Here is a 14,245-nt window from a genome sequence, read left to right as displayed (position 1 = left end):
CCAGCATCAGAATCTTTTCCAATGAGTCAACTCTTTGCATGAGGTGGCCAAAGTACTGGAGTTTCAGCTTTAGCATCATTCCTTCCAAAGAAATCCCAGGACTGATCTCCTTTGGAATGGACTGGTTGGATCTCCTTGCAGTCCAAGGGACTCTCAAGGGTCTTCTCCAACACCACAGTTCAAAAGCATCAATTCTTCGGCGCTCAGCCTTCTTCACAGTCCAACTCTCACATCCATACATGACCACAGGAAAAACCATAGCCTTGACTAGACAGACCTTTGTTGGCAAAGTTATGTCTCTGCTTTTGAATATGCTATCTAGGTTGGTCATAACTTTCCTTACAAGAAGTAAGTGTCTTTTAATTTCATGGATGCAGTCACCATCTGCAGTGATTTTGGAGCCCAAAAAAATAAAGTCTGACACTGTTTCCCCATCTATTTCCCATGAAGTGATGGGACCGGATGCCATGTATATTCTTAAGTAACTTCAATATAAGAGCTCAGGTTGCTAACTGCATTTTAAGCTTATAGATTAATAAACAAAGTAATTCATATTTTTACAAGAAAGAATCTATTATCACTTTAGAAGGCATTTGCCTCAAATTGCCCATTCCAGAAATGCTAAATATATTTATCTTATACTTAACTCAACCCAATTAAAAAATTTACTCGTCGAAAGATTTTACTTGCTGACCAGTTATCTGAAAGTTCTAAGTTGGTTATCCCTTTCGTCCTACTTCTTCTATCACAAAAAACACGGTACTGGGACAAAGTAAGGAAATTAATGAGAAATTCAACAACAAAAAGAAAAGGATTTACCTCTCAAGTAATTAAACAGTTTCTTTATAGAAAGAGGACAGGTATGTTAAATAAAGATGGCTTCCAGTAAAGGTGCTATTCAAAGTATGAAATCTTCTTGTCTTTTTCAACACACTGTTCTGTTCAAAACATGGGTTCTTCATAAAAAAATACATGTTGTGAAATATGTGGCATGACTGGTCAGTATTTTTCTTTCTTTTTTTTTTTTTTGGTATTTTTCTATGATGAATCAGACCTATTAACTGGACTTTGTTAGTCTTATACAAATTTTAATCACCAAATAAACTGAGGAAGAAAGAGACTTCAGATTCAATGTACAGAATTCCATTTTCACGCTTTGAGAAGAATCCAATTGCATCATAGAAAACAACTATTTCAAGATTACTCAGTGCAAGTCACTGATGTAGAAAACGAACTTATGGTTAGCAGGAGGGAAAAGTGGGGGAGAGGGGTAAATTGGGAGACTGGGATTGACAGACACACACTACTATATATAAAATAGATAATAATAAGAATCTACTGTATGGCTCAGGGAACTCTACTCAGTACTCTGTAATGACCTATATGGGAAACTAATCTAAAAAAAAAAAAGAACGGACATATGTATATGAATAACTGATTCACTTTGCTGTATACCTGAAACTAACACAACACTAAATCAGCTATATATACTCCAATAAAAAATTTTAAGAGGTTGTAAGCAAAAGGTTGTAATAAAATTCCTATTTTGGAAGAAAGGTACTCCTAGTCTATACCTGTAAACGACTAATAACAAATTCCTGAATCATATCATAGATAAATTAATTTCTGATACTACACAAACCAGCAAGTTAAACTGGGAAACTGGCCTCTCAAAAATAAAGCTGGTACTTCTTTACTAGTCATTTAAGAATGCCTGGGAAGCACTTTTTATGGTAAAGAGAAAGCAGTAAAACATTTAATATAAGAATGATCTATAATCTAATCGCATAGCAGAAAATAAATAAGATATGCAAGTAATAATGAGAAAATATCTCTGCCAAGATCAACAGTATACACTGGGCTAAGACAGGTTAATGGTTTATTTATAAAAATAAATACAAACAAACACTAAATTCTGATACTTATTAGCTTTACTGAGGAGGAAAAAAATAGCTGCAAATACTGCTAATTTTATCCACATGTCTCAGAAAAGAATTTCTACCACATTTTCCTAAGCCTTTATATCAACCAAGTATAACAGGCATCCAAACTGCAAACATGAAGCTCACTACAAAAAAGTGGGTTTTGAAGATAATTTTAAATTTGCATAAACTGAAATCTTATCAAATCAAAGCTGGATCTAGAAAACCCAGGAACTCCCCAATTTGCTTAAATATCTGAGGGCCTATTAAATAGCAGAAGAGAGACAAATGGCATTCTACAAAAATTCTGTCAAGACTCCAAACGATGCTTATAAATGTTTTACAGCAATTCCAATAATCTAATGCAAGTCCAACTTGTGAATATATATAGTAGAATATAAAATGTAAACTGTCAAAATTATACTCAAATGAGTACAGAGCAAACATTTACAAAGATGACATTCACAGAAGAAGCACACTTACGAAATGAGATTTGTATGTACTGCAACAAAAACACTTCATGTGTGCATTAACTATAATACTGATACAAGTTTTAAAAGCAGTGTTCCTCAGATATTCTTGACTGTTCTGAAAGTGACAACTTAGAAAAAATCTGGTTAATTTTGTAAACAACTATGACAACTGCATTCTCAGACTGAAGACATCTATTTCAACCCTGCAGCAGACCTCAAGAGCTCTAAGAGCCACCCTCCACCACAGACATCTCATGCTGAACTTCTAACTCTCCTGGTTCATCAAGCTCTCTTCTCTCCATGCCTCGGCAGATGGAGCCAACACCATGGTTTCCCCACAAGTCTGGGTTAGCTAGTTCTCAGCCAGGTTTCCTGTGCGCCCTGCGGCCGATCGGAGGACTCATCAGGATATAGTGGAGTCTTCTTTCCCCACTTCCCCCTGGACTCTGTGGCTGTTTCTCTATCCCTGGAGCCTAACACAGTCTCCAGCCTATTGCAGATGCAGAAAAGACAGAACCAAGGAAACCACTGTGGCTGCCAGGAATCGTTTAATTCAACAAATATTTGAGCACTGAAGTGAGTTAAGCTAGATACACAGTTAAACTGGATATAAAAACTAGAGCTCTCACCCACAAGTAAATAAATAAAACACGTTACCATGCATTGCACAAAATAATCTAAGACTGGATCTGGAAATCATACTTCATTTAAACTTCTCTACCCTTCTCTGACTTGACTTGCATGCTTCTGTAACGTGAAGTAGCTCATACATGACTGGTTAAAAAAACAATGGTGAATAACATCAGTGAAACAAAGTGGTCAAATTGGTTCACATGGGATTTTATCCAAGCATAGTAATGTTCTGTGCCACAAATAACTGCAGATGAACACAAAGTATGCTAAGAGCTAACATTAACTGTTATTTTTAGTGCATGATTTTGCAGAACATGAGGTTTTTCAGGAATACATTATTTTTCTATAATAGAAATGAGTGTACATTCAACTCTGAATAGCCACATTAAATCTTTTAATACAACAAACATATTTATTACACAAGCTACTTAAATTATTAAATAAGTTACTACTATGTGTAAAGGTCAGCAACAAAGAAGAAAAGGGAACTAAGTTACTGATGATGACTATTTCATTAAGCACTGTGTTAAAGGCTATGAATACTTTGTAATTTAAATTCAATAACTGAGAAGGTAGATAGGTAAAAATAATTCACATTGCATTTAAATGGAACGTGATCTAATTTACAGCTAGTGTGAAAAGGAAAAACATTATTTTTAGAAGAGCCCTCCCTAGCTTAAGAAACCATTTATGAGTTTTCACAATCTAACCAATATCCTCACAACTATAAAAACATAAATTCTTAACAAAAATTTAACAAATCAAGCTATATATAAAAACGATAATATAACATGACCAAGTTGAGGTTATCCCAGGAACAAAAGGTTGGCTTAACACTAAAAATACAATCAATAGAATTTATCACATTAACAAATAAAAAAGAAAAACCATATCATCATGTCAGTAGATAAATAAAACGCCTTGACAAAATCCTAAATCCATTCATGGTAACAGCTCTCAACAAACTAGAAATAGAAGGAATAAGAATTTTTAAAGTAGTTATTACAGCTTAAAGGAAACTATGTCCATAATAAATGCAAGACTGGAATCTCAGAAGAGAAATAAAAATGATAAAAAATAATCTAATTGAAGCTCTAGAACTAAGAAATTTAATACTTAAAATAAATATAACCCAAGAAAGGCAGCATTATGTATTTCCAGTTTCTATAAATTTTTAGTAGCAATCAGTAGTGCTTACAGTCATTATAATTTTTAAAAACCCGAAACAGAGAAATATCAATGAAACACAATAAAAATATGGACTAGAGAAATTGATCATCTCTTCTTTTTGCGTGTGGTTTTCAATTTCCCTGTATTCAAAATGTGAAAGCAACTCTGATTCATTTGCTTAACAAACTATTAAGTTTGAACTTAATAGTTCAAACACTGATGACATGAAGTCAGAAGAAAAACAAAAACAGTCTCCATCCTTAAGGATAATCTGGAGGGAAGAGTTTACAGTTTCTAAGAAACCCTTCTAATGTTGTAGCTATGTAACTATTTATTTAATGAGATTAATTCTACCCCAATAAGGCCCCATAAGGGACCTTGTACATACTTGGCATCGTACAGAAAACACATTCCTCAAAATTTCAACAATCCTATTATCATTACAGTACAGATTTTCTTGTATGAATTTTACTTGACTAAACTCTCACACAATTTCTAAAAATTCTACATGTCAGAACTTAAAAATTTTTAGTAAAATATAAAATTTGACAACTGACATTTCTATACTCATTTGGTTGTTCTTTAGGGTAACTTAGGGTTGATCTTTAGGGTAATTATTATTTCTGAATCACTTAATATTTTGACATGCTTATTAAAAAATTCAAAGCATCAAAACACTGGAGAAGGGTGAAACTGAAGAATGCTCAGTAAACTAGATGCTATCTTTCTTTAGATCAGAAATATGGAAATCACAAGTTCAAGAGTCAGGTACCCTACAAACGATTTCACAAAATGTTCTGTCATTTTAAAATATATGAAGAACTTATCAGTGGATTAAAAAATAGGGAGTGAATTCATACAACTGTGAGATAACATGGGAACAATGGTAGCATAACAGTTCAGAGCATGGGTTCTGGGATTAGAAAAAAGTGGGCTTAAGTCTAGGGTTTAAAGACTAGTCAGTTAACTGTTTCATCTACAGAACATCTGTAAACTATCAGAAGGTTACTGTGTAGATTAAATAAGAAAATTACTGTTAGTCATATAAATTGATACAACACTTTAGAAAGGCATGTTGCCAACATTCCTGAAATGTATTCTTATGAACTGTTGTATGAGGGAAAAATTTAAAAGATTCCATAAGCTTGGGAGACTGGTTTATTTCAGGGCTTCTCAGTCTTTCCTATGTGAATGTATACTGTGTTTCTGAAAGGGTAATATAATACTTAGCAGTTCTAAAACTTACTTGACCGTGGTATGCCATTTTCACTGAGTATCTCAAGGGACTAGTGTGATCCACTGAAATCAAATTTTGGTAACTATAAATTGGACCCCATGAAAAACTGTAAAACTGTTCACACACTTTTGATCTAGCAGACCAATCCTGCAAGATTTTCATACGTATGAAAAAATGAAGTCAAAAAGAAGACACTATGTATAGTGTTACTTATAATAGCAAAAATCAGATGAAACCTCAGTGCCTAGTGGCAGAGGTAAGCATGATATATCAACATCAAAGACTGTGTCGTACAGTTACTGTAAGTGCTAGAATGGAGGCTGTAGTCCCATGGAAACGTTTGTGAAACAAAAAGAATACAATTTTCTATAAGTGTCAGAATTATAACAATACAAAAAATAGATGTATTTGGACAAAGACTTGCAAGAACAGTGGAAAATCAAGTTAATGTTCCAGATAGTGGGACTCGGGGAGGGTAATTCTTTTATTGAGATGCTTTTTTAAAAAAAATTTAGTTTCTTTAGCTTTTAGAGGTTTGTGTACACAATACATTACAAATGGTATCTGTAAAGAAAGATACAACGGTAAGACTCTTGACTAAAAACTACTTTAATATGGCTCTTTTCCTATTAAGTTTCCTGGCAATCAAAGCCAAACCAAATTTTAATTACAGGACCATACAAAGATTGTCAGCATGCAAAAGACGCTGGACATTCAGTCAGTGGGATTTATATGATCAAACCTGAAAACAGCAATGGACCAATGCAACTATGGTGTGAGAACAGTTTGGATCCCGGGGGTTGGACTGTTATTCAGAAAAGAACAGATGGCTCTGTCAACTTCTTCAGAAACTGGGAAAATTATAAGGTAAATCAGTGATTCAGCCCTGGGGGGAGAGGTAGACAAAGCAGCTCTTGCAAGAATAGTCATTCTATGCAACAAATAAGATACACAGCTAAAAAATTGCTCTTCGTATGTTTTTCATTATCTGCATTTGTCCAAAAGACAATCCTCATCTTTGGTTTCAAGTCAAAATTAAAATGTAAAAAGGAAACTAAAGATGTACTTTAAAATGTTCCCTTTCAGTCTGGATGATTTACACATATATTTAATTCTTTGCAAAGATTGATCCTAATTTCATTTTCTAGGAAGACAACTGCTTTTTTGTTCATGACCACATCTGCACCCATTATCAAGTGTATTTAATTGGAGGTAAACAATCTTAGAAAAAAGGTCATGTTTTGGAAGTCCTATACTCTGTATTATTGCTTATAATAATGAGACATTAATATATCCATGTGAGAAATTGTATACATTTCTAAACAAGTAACAAGTGAAAGAACACAACCTCTTTGAAAATACATTTAGCATTAAGATCAGGTTTATCAAACATATTCTGCTGCATACTTGCGATGGCAAATATTTATGGAAATAGGATAGTTAATTTGTTACTTTCTTCAAACATTAACCTACAATTTTCCAACAGGACTTTGAAGATTACTATTTTATCATCTTACATTTACTAATTTTATTTTTAATAGAGCTAAAGAAGATAATTTGTTCTAAAACAGATATTACCATTTTTGCTGAGTATCATAAAAAATGTTAGATGTATTATTTATTTGACTATGGTGGAGACAATACCTTTAGAACAAAAATTTGTTTCTTTGTATGAGTATGAAAGAAATCAGGAACGCTTTTCGAGGATCTGGGTAGTGTACTAGTTAATATTTTTAGTTTCTATGAATAATTTCAATTCTGCTTTTATCTTATTTGTAGACTTTGGAGTTAGTTGTGCAAATAAATGCTGACAAATTGAGAGAAAGCAAAACAAAACAAAGTGATTACGTGGGACTTCAGTAGAACAGGTGATCTACAAAAATGGAAGATTACATTAACACTTAAATGGTCAATATCTTTAAGCTATCAGGTGTTTAAAACATCTAGAAAATGCTTACTATCTCTACACTCATTCATGTATGCATGTTCTTTGTTTAATAACAGAAAGGATTTGGAAACATTGATGGAGAATATTGGCTTGGACTGGAAAATATCTATTTGCTTAGCAATCAAGATAATTATAAGTTACTGATTGAATTAGAAGACTGGAGTGACAAAAAAGTCTATGCAGAATATAGCAGTTTCCGCCTGGAACCGGAAAGTGAATTCTATAGACTGCGTCTGGGGACTTACCAGGGGAATGCTGGGGATTCCATGATGTGGCATAATGGTAAACAGTTCACCACTCTGGACAGAGATAAAGATATGTATGCAGGTGAGTGAGAAAAAACTGATGCATCTTCTTTGCAGGATCATCACTTTCTATGCACTAAATAGAACCCAGTTATAAAGTATATGCCACTGAAGTCTTTTCAGAAAAGTTGTTTTGGACTCAGTCAAAGGGAATACAACCTGCTAAAAGGAACAGCTTTTTAGGAGCTCTTCTCTAAGGCAATCGCAAAGCGTGAACTCTGTGAACAAGGTCTTGCTGTTCTAACCTGATGGGGTGGGATGGGAAACAAAACATAGTCATCTGGAAATAAACTTGCAACTGCCTACAACTGCTAACAAATCCCACTGGACACCTACCATGTGGTAGGCACTGTTGTAGGCTCTGAGGAACACAGCAGTGAACAAAGTTCCTGCCCTTTGGGAACTTACTTTCTGGAAGTAAACAAAATGATTTCTCAGGTGGTGGCAAGTGCTTCAGGAAAAGTAAAACTGAACAAGGAACAGGGAGGGTGCCATTTTCCGTGGGTTGGACAAAAAAGGTGACATTTGAACAAGGCCCTGAAGGGAGTGAAGGAAGCGAGTCATTTGGGTACATGGGGTAAAGGCACTTTTTGGTAAAGACGACTAGCAAGATGACTGCAGCAGGGGGTACAGGAACTGCAGAAAAGCTTTATTCAGAGGAGAAATATTCTCTTTAGAAAGACTCAATTAGGTCATCCACATAATGTAATTTTTAATTTAATTTTCACACACTTTTTGCCTTTTTAGCCTAGGTTTCTGGCTCTGATAAAGCGATATCTCCTGAAAATCGATTTATTTTTACATTGAGCTCTATGGCAAGCAGCACACAGGTCTCTATTTCACTCTGGCAAAAGAGGAAAAAGGAAGACAGATTTGACCATAATATATGCCTTATTTACAGAAACTCATTTGATTTGTTAATAGTACTATTTTAGATATAGATTTTTTTGCTATTTTAAAAATCAATTTTACCCAACTTTACTCTCTTTAGCAACTCCATATCTTTTTCCCTCCCAATCTCTCCCATTTCTCTCTCTTACATACAAACACTACTTGCATTTTATTTACCCTGCCTCCCAGCAAAGAAAATCACTCACAACAACAACAAAAAAAGCATGTGCTAATAAGCAAAGAGCAAAATAAAAAAGGCAATTCAAGTGATCTTTCAAGTAGTTGATACTCAAGCAACAGTAACAGGATAAATGAAAAAACACCACTGTGAAGATAAAGGTTAACTGAAATCAGTAAGAAAAACTCAAACTGTTCTCAAAGTAGAGTAGGTTTTTGATGGTTTACAGAGTACCACACTTAGAAGAAACTTTTACTCTGATGTCTGTATTTTTTTTCCTCAAAGGAAACTGCGCCCACTTCCATAAAGGAGGATGGTGGTACAATGCCTGTGCACACTCGAATCTCAATGGAGTCTGGTACAGAGGAGGCCATTACAGAAGCAAGTACCAAGATGGGATATTTTGGGCCGAATACCGAGGTGGCTCATACTCCTTGAGAGCAGTTCAGATGTTGATCAAGCCTATTGACTGAAGAGACGCAGTCTCCAATTTAAATGACACAGAACTCTAATTTTCAGTTCTTAAAAATGTAAATGTTACATGTGTATTATTTTGCACAATTCATTTCTACAGATATAGTTTTTTAAGTGAATTTTTACTATAACTATAAAAGGGGATTTATGAATATAGTTTCATCTTCCCTTAATATACTGTAGAAGATTATCTGCATCTATAATCCAAGTTATTTTAAAAATATTATTGACTGAATACAGCCAAAGTTTGTTTTCTAAAATGTAAATTATTTGTCACAACGTAAAACAAATTTTAGCTTTATTTTAAATCAAAATTCAATACATGTCAAGATCTTTAACAATTTATTTAAAGCCTTTATGAGAATGCTGTAACTTCCAATGGAAAAATAATTTTAAGATTTCAGCAACATCATATATTTTATTTATAAAAAATATAGACAGGAAATTAGAAAAAACTCTAGTTTTGCCAACAGTTTGCATTGAATAAAAGTTATTTCAAAGTGAGTTTATGCCTTTCACATGAAATGATTAAACTTGAATTCTTGACAATATATTTTATGTCAATTTCAGAATGAAGAAATCCACAAGATACATATTTTTTAAAAACAAAAATAATGTTTACAGTATTTAAATGGACAATTTATAGAAACAGAAATAGACAAATTAATTTTTCAATGTTACCTTCATATGATTTCGTATGAATACCAAAATTTCCTAAAATCTACTTTATGTTTTTATATCAGTAAAACATCGATATTACAAACGTGCAGAATATTTGGTGAGTCAATGGTTTTACAGAACTGAATTACAACTCTAAGCTTATTTATTAATACTTTTCCCTCCCTAATTTACTGATCTTAACTATTTAGAAAAAGTTTATCTGCTAGTCAAGTCAGAAAGTTTGGACAGCTTTACAAGCATTACTGCATACCAATGGGTGGGACTAAAACATCTTCAACGAGCTGTTAGATATCTTTCCAATACTGAGATTCAACAGTTTCAGGATGGAATCCACAGGGGTTTCAGTAGTCCAAATGGCTAATTCCAGTGTGTGTGTCTTTAGCTCATCTTTGCAACTAACAACTTTACTACCAATCTTCTAGAATAATTATCTTCTAAAAATATGTTCTGCTTAGAGCAGATCTTCCCTTAACTCATTTGTGAACTAAAAATTTTAGAGGAATCTCTTGAGACTTTTGCTCAACCAGGCAGAACTGAAGATAATTATCTGCACAACTTTAATCCATCAACATCAAGTCCAATGTTTCTGCTCTGCCACATCTCAAAACTTCTGGTGAAAGAAGGTAAGAGAACATCAAGCTGACAGCAATGTTATTCCCTGCTTTATCTGGTCATTTTGGAATGGTTTTCAAGTCCCTCTCCACCACCCCTAGAACCAGAAAACTCCACTAGAAAATTTCTGGGAGAAATTAGGCATCTAATCATTTTATCAAATCTTAATTGAATAAAACTTTACGAGGGCATTCCATTTATTTGCAGAACTACAGCATTTCACTCACACATCCAAAACCCTATTAAAGACAAGTCTCAGAGAATTTTCACAGAAGAGGAATATTATTAACACGAGAATCATGTGAAAGTCAACATACAAACTGGAAGACTGCTGAATGCTCACAGCGCCTTGCCCACAGGTTCATTATACCCTCCTTTATAGAGAGGTGATACAGCTCTGCTCTAAAGTTCCTGGAAAGCTTAACAATAACTTAAGCAACTGAGTTCCTCGAGATCAAGGAGTAGGAAGCAATTATTATATGATGGCTAAGCATAGGTCCTAAAGGCAGAACTGCTTGGCTTTGTGGCTCAAATCTACTATGTACATGTGTTAGACTTAGATATTCCTGAGGTCAATTTATATATTCCTGCCTCAGTTTTCATATCTATAAAGTGGAGATAACAACAGTACTTAGCTCACGTAGTTACTGTGAAAATCAAATGAGGTAATACATGTGGTGAAACATTTAGAATAATGCTTGATACTAGTAAGGACTCAGTAGACTTCAACTACCAGATTATTCTTGCTCATCTATATACTTTCTGCATTACCTATCATGTGGTGTCTTGCACAGAGTGAGTAACCAACGTGCTAAAAGAAACAATATCCAAATTTTCCAGCACAAAATTACACTGATCCACGATCTTCATGTGCAAACTTAATAGAGCTATGTCACCTGTTAACGGCAGGTAGTAAAGAGCATTGGCCATAAGAAAAATTAAGAACAGCCATAGTAAAAAAAAAGAAAAAAAAAAAAAAAAAAAGGACTCCCCTGGTGGTCCAGTGGTTAGGACTCTACGCTTCCAATGCAGGGGGCTAGGGTTCAGTCCCTGGTTGGGAAATTATGATCCCACATGCTGTGTGGCACAGCCAAAAAAATAAAAAAAGGAATAGCCATACTAAGAGATTTCAGCCTAATGAGAATCTTGTGAGCGATTAGGTTAAGTCACATGTATGGTAGGCAAGGTCTGATAGCTAGCCACTTTACAGGTTACTCGGGAATAAGATGTGGTTGCCTTACCTTCAGTAAGATTGAGCTATAAACTTGGAGCTGGTTTATAGAAGGATTACTTATGTTTAGTTATTTTTAATAAATGAAATGAAGCTTATCCGAAAAATGACTTACTCTATCCTCCACTCAATGGGACATCGTCAATATTAAGGAACCTTGACATCTCTAAAATTACGTACATATGAACTAATAAACTCATCCTCAGGCTCCAAGCCTGTGTGAGTGTAAAGATCAGATTTTCAGTTTAATGTTCACTTGACTCTATGAGTCAAGGAGTGCTAATTCTTTTGGCATTATATTTGTTAGGACTCCTACTAGTAATCATATAAGAAAACTGTAAAAGCTTCTACAACTATGAAAATGTTTCAAATTACCTGTAAATCTGTACTACTGTGATATGATTTTTATATACTTGAATTAATCAATAGTAAGTTAAAGATGATTATATCCTAATGATTTTTTTATTCTTTTAGTGTCTGAGAAAATAAGTAAGAAAAGAATGATTCTACGTAATGATGGCATGACCTCTCCTTAAAGAAGCCATAAAAATAAGCTCAGTTTTCAAGATGAACTCAAAATTAAAACTAAAGACAGATTTCTAAAATATTAATATAATTCCATAATGCTTTCTTGGAGCTATAAATGAAATGGTTATAATGCATATCTTAAGAGCAAGTCAATTTAACCTCCCTTGTTCAGGTTTTTTCACTTACATGAATAATAATATCACTTATAAACTGTTGTAACAAATTAGAAAATTTATGTAAAGTGTACAATGTTGGGCATATGGGATTAAGTTGCAAATAAATGTTACTTAAGATTTTTATTATTATCCTCCTATTAAGGTTTGCTAAAAAATTTACAAAACACGTTACTGAAATATCAAGTTGGAAACACTGCTGGCAAAGCTGTTGGAACTGGGGGAATCTGATTCTCTTTATGATTAAAATGCAGATCTATATAACTTCTACACATAATATACATATATTTTAAAGATATAGGCTCTTCAAAAAAAACAAACAAACCCCAAAACGATGAAAATGGGAAAGCAATCAATATAACCCCATCCCTAGCCCTTTTATATCACAAGTCTCTGAATGGTCTAAAGTAAACTTCATAAAATACACTATTAAAGAAAGTTAGAAGAATTTTAAATATATATATAAAAAAATGAGAGTAAAAAAGGATATAAATGAGGTAATGGAAAATGGGAATGTAATTTTGGCTAAAGAAAAAGCTAGGGCTAGCTGCCATTTGGTCAGAGCTCATTTCAGACCTCATTCTCAGGATTCAGAATAAAATGACTGAACATGCTTTATTGCTGTTTTAGAATTCACTATGTAATCCTAGTGAGAAGAATAAGGTAAAGTAATCCATGGTGTGTATTACCTACAAATCAAAGAAAGGCAAATGGAATAAAACTCTTAAAATATTAAAAGCCAGTGACATTTTTTGACCATTAGGCATTTTTGAGATCAGTGCCAAAGACTTTTATACATTTAACCACGTAAAATTCTACCAAAGAGGCAGGGAAAACACCCTCATTAAAACTTTGGACTTTGTCAAAATATCTTTGTAGAAATGTGAATAAAAAGCTACTGTTTTTGAAAATATTTGTACATAGATTAGCAAAAATTTCTAAAACTAATATAAAATTAAAGAACTATATTCTTCTAAGGGATCAAGATAGGTTGAAAACTCCAGAAACATTAAAGAGGATCAGATAAAATCTGAAGGTCCTTGCAAGTTTAGGCGTGCTTCAAACATTGCTGTGATGAGGGTACTGCTATCAAGGCCTGGTAATGTTATGCACCTCTTTCACAGCTTAGGAGATAGGAAAGGTTATTCACAAGGTAATGACATCAACACAGTCCTTGGTATTAAAGAGATGTTAAGTTCCACAAAGGAAAGGTCGAAGTCCACTCTGATCCCTGCTCTACATCTATCACCAAGAACAGCGCTAAGCAAACACTGGATAGCCAGTGGAACACTGGGAGAAGGTAGGGAGTTGTATACAAAAAATGACACACGAATAAAATTGCTGGAACAATGGGAAGAGCCAGAAAGGGATAATTTAATTAATGAAGTCAACCAGTTAAGTATTAAATATTAAGTGCCCACTTTTATTTGAGATGCTAAGCATAGAGCCCTGGACCAAGAAAAACTAAGGGTTTATTACACACTGCTGAGGGAGAGAGATTAATGAAAACAAAATAGTGCTTGTCAGAGGATAGGGGATGGAAAGGGTACAATTTATATTCTTTATTACAGATGGATATAAGGAAAGCTTTTCTATTCTCACAAAAGGAAAAGAAAAAAAAAAGCCCACCAGGCTCCTCTATCCATGGACTTTTCCAGGCAAGAATACTAGAGCAGGTTGGCATTCCTTTCTCCGGGGAATCTTCCCAACCTGGGGATCAAACCCTGGTCTCCTGCATTGCAGGCAGATTCTTTACTATCTTGAGACATCAGAGAAGCCCAACATAAAG

At 34.1% G+C, this 14,245-nt stretch overlaps 2 protein-coding genes across 5 annotated transcripts in view; one reads left to right on the top strand and one right to left on the bottom strand.

Moving 5' to 3' along the window:
• Positions 1–14,068, top strand: part of ANGPTL1 (angiopoietin-like 1) — a 29,514-nt gene extending 15,446 nt beyond the window's left edge. The window contains exons 3-6 of one of the 2 annotated variants that reach the window (XR_826134.1): positions 6,109–6,302; positions 7,440–7,710; positions 9,043–10,535; positions 12,230–14,068. Coding sequence is in view for 1 of the 2 variants with exons in the window: in XM_010850129.1 (XP_010848431.1) it covers positions 6,109–6,302; positions 7,440–7,710; positions 9,043–9,230 (653 nt within the window). In the remaining variant the exon portion in view is untranslated. Of the gene's footprint in view, positions 1–6,108; positions 6,303–7,439; positions 7,711–9,042 lie in introns of both variants that reach the window. The other variant, XM_010850129.1, reaches the window with a different exon arrangement.
• The window catches only part of RALGPS2 (Ral GEF with PH domain and SH3 binding motif 2), a 129,889-nt gene that overhangs the window by 57,703 nt on the left and 57,941 nt on the right, over positions 1–14,245 (bottom strand). The gene's annotated exons all lie outside the window — the stretch shown is intronic.

The sequence above is a fragment of the Bison bison genome, unplaced genomic scaffold (assembly GCF_000754665.1).
Source record: "Bison bison bison isolate TAMUID 2011002044 unplaced genomic scaffold, Bison_UMD1.0 scf7180017864289, whole genome shotgun sequence".
NCBI lineage: Eukaryota > Metazoa > Chordata > Mammalia > Artiodactyla > Bovidae > Bison > Bison bison.
This window is presented reverse-complemented; position numbering and strand designations above follow the sequence as displayed.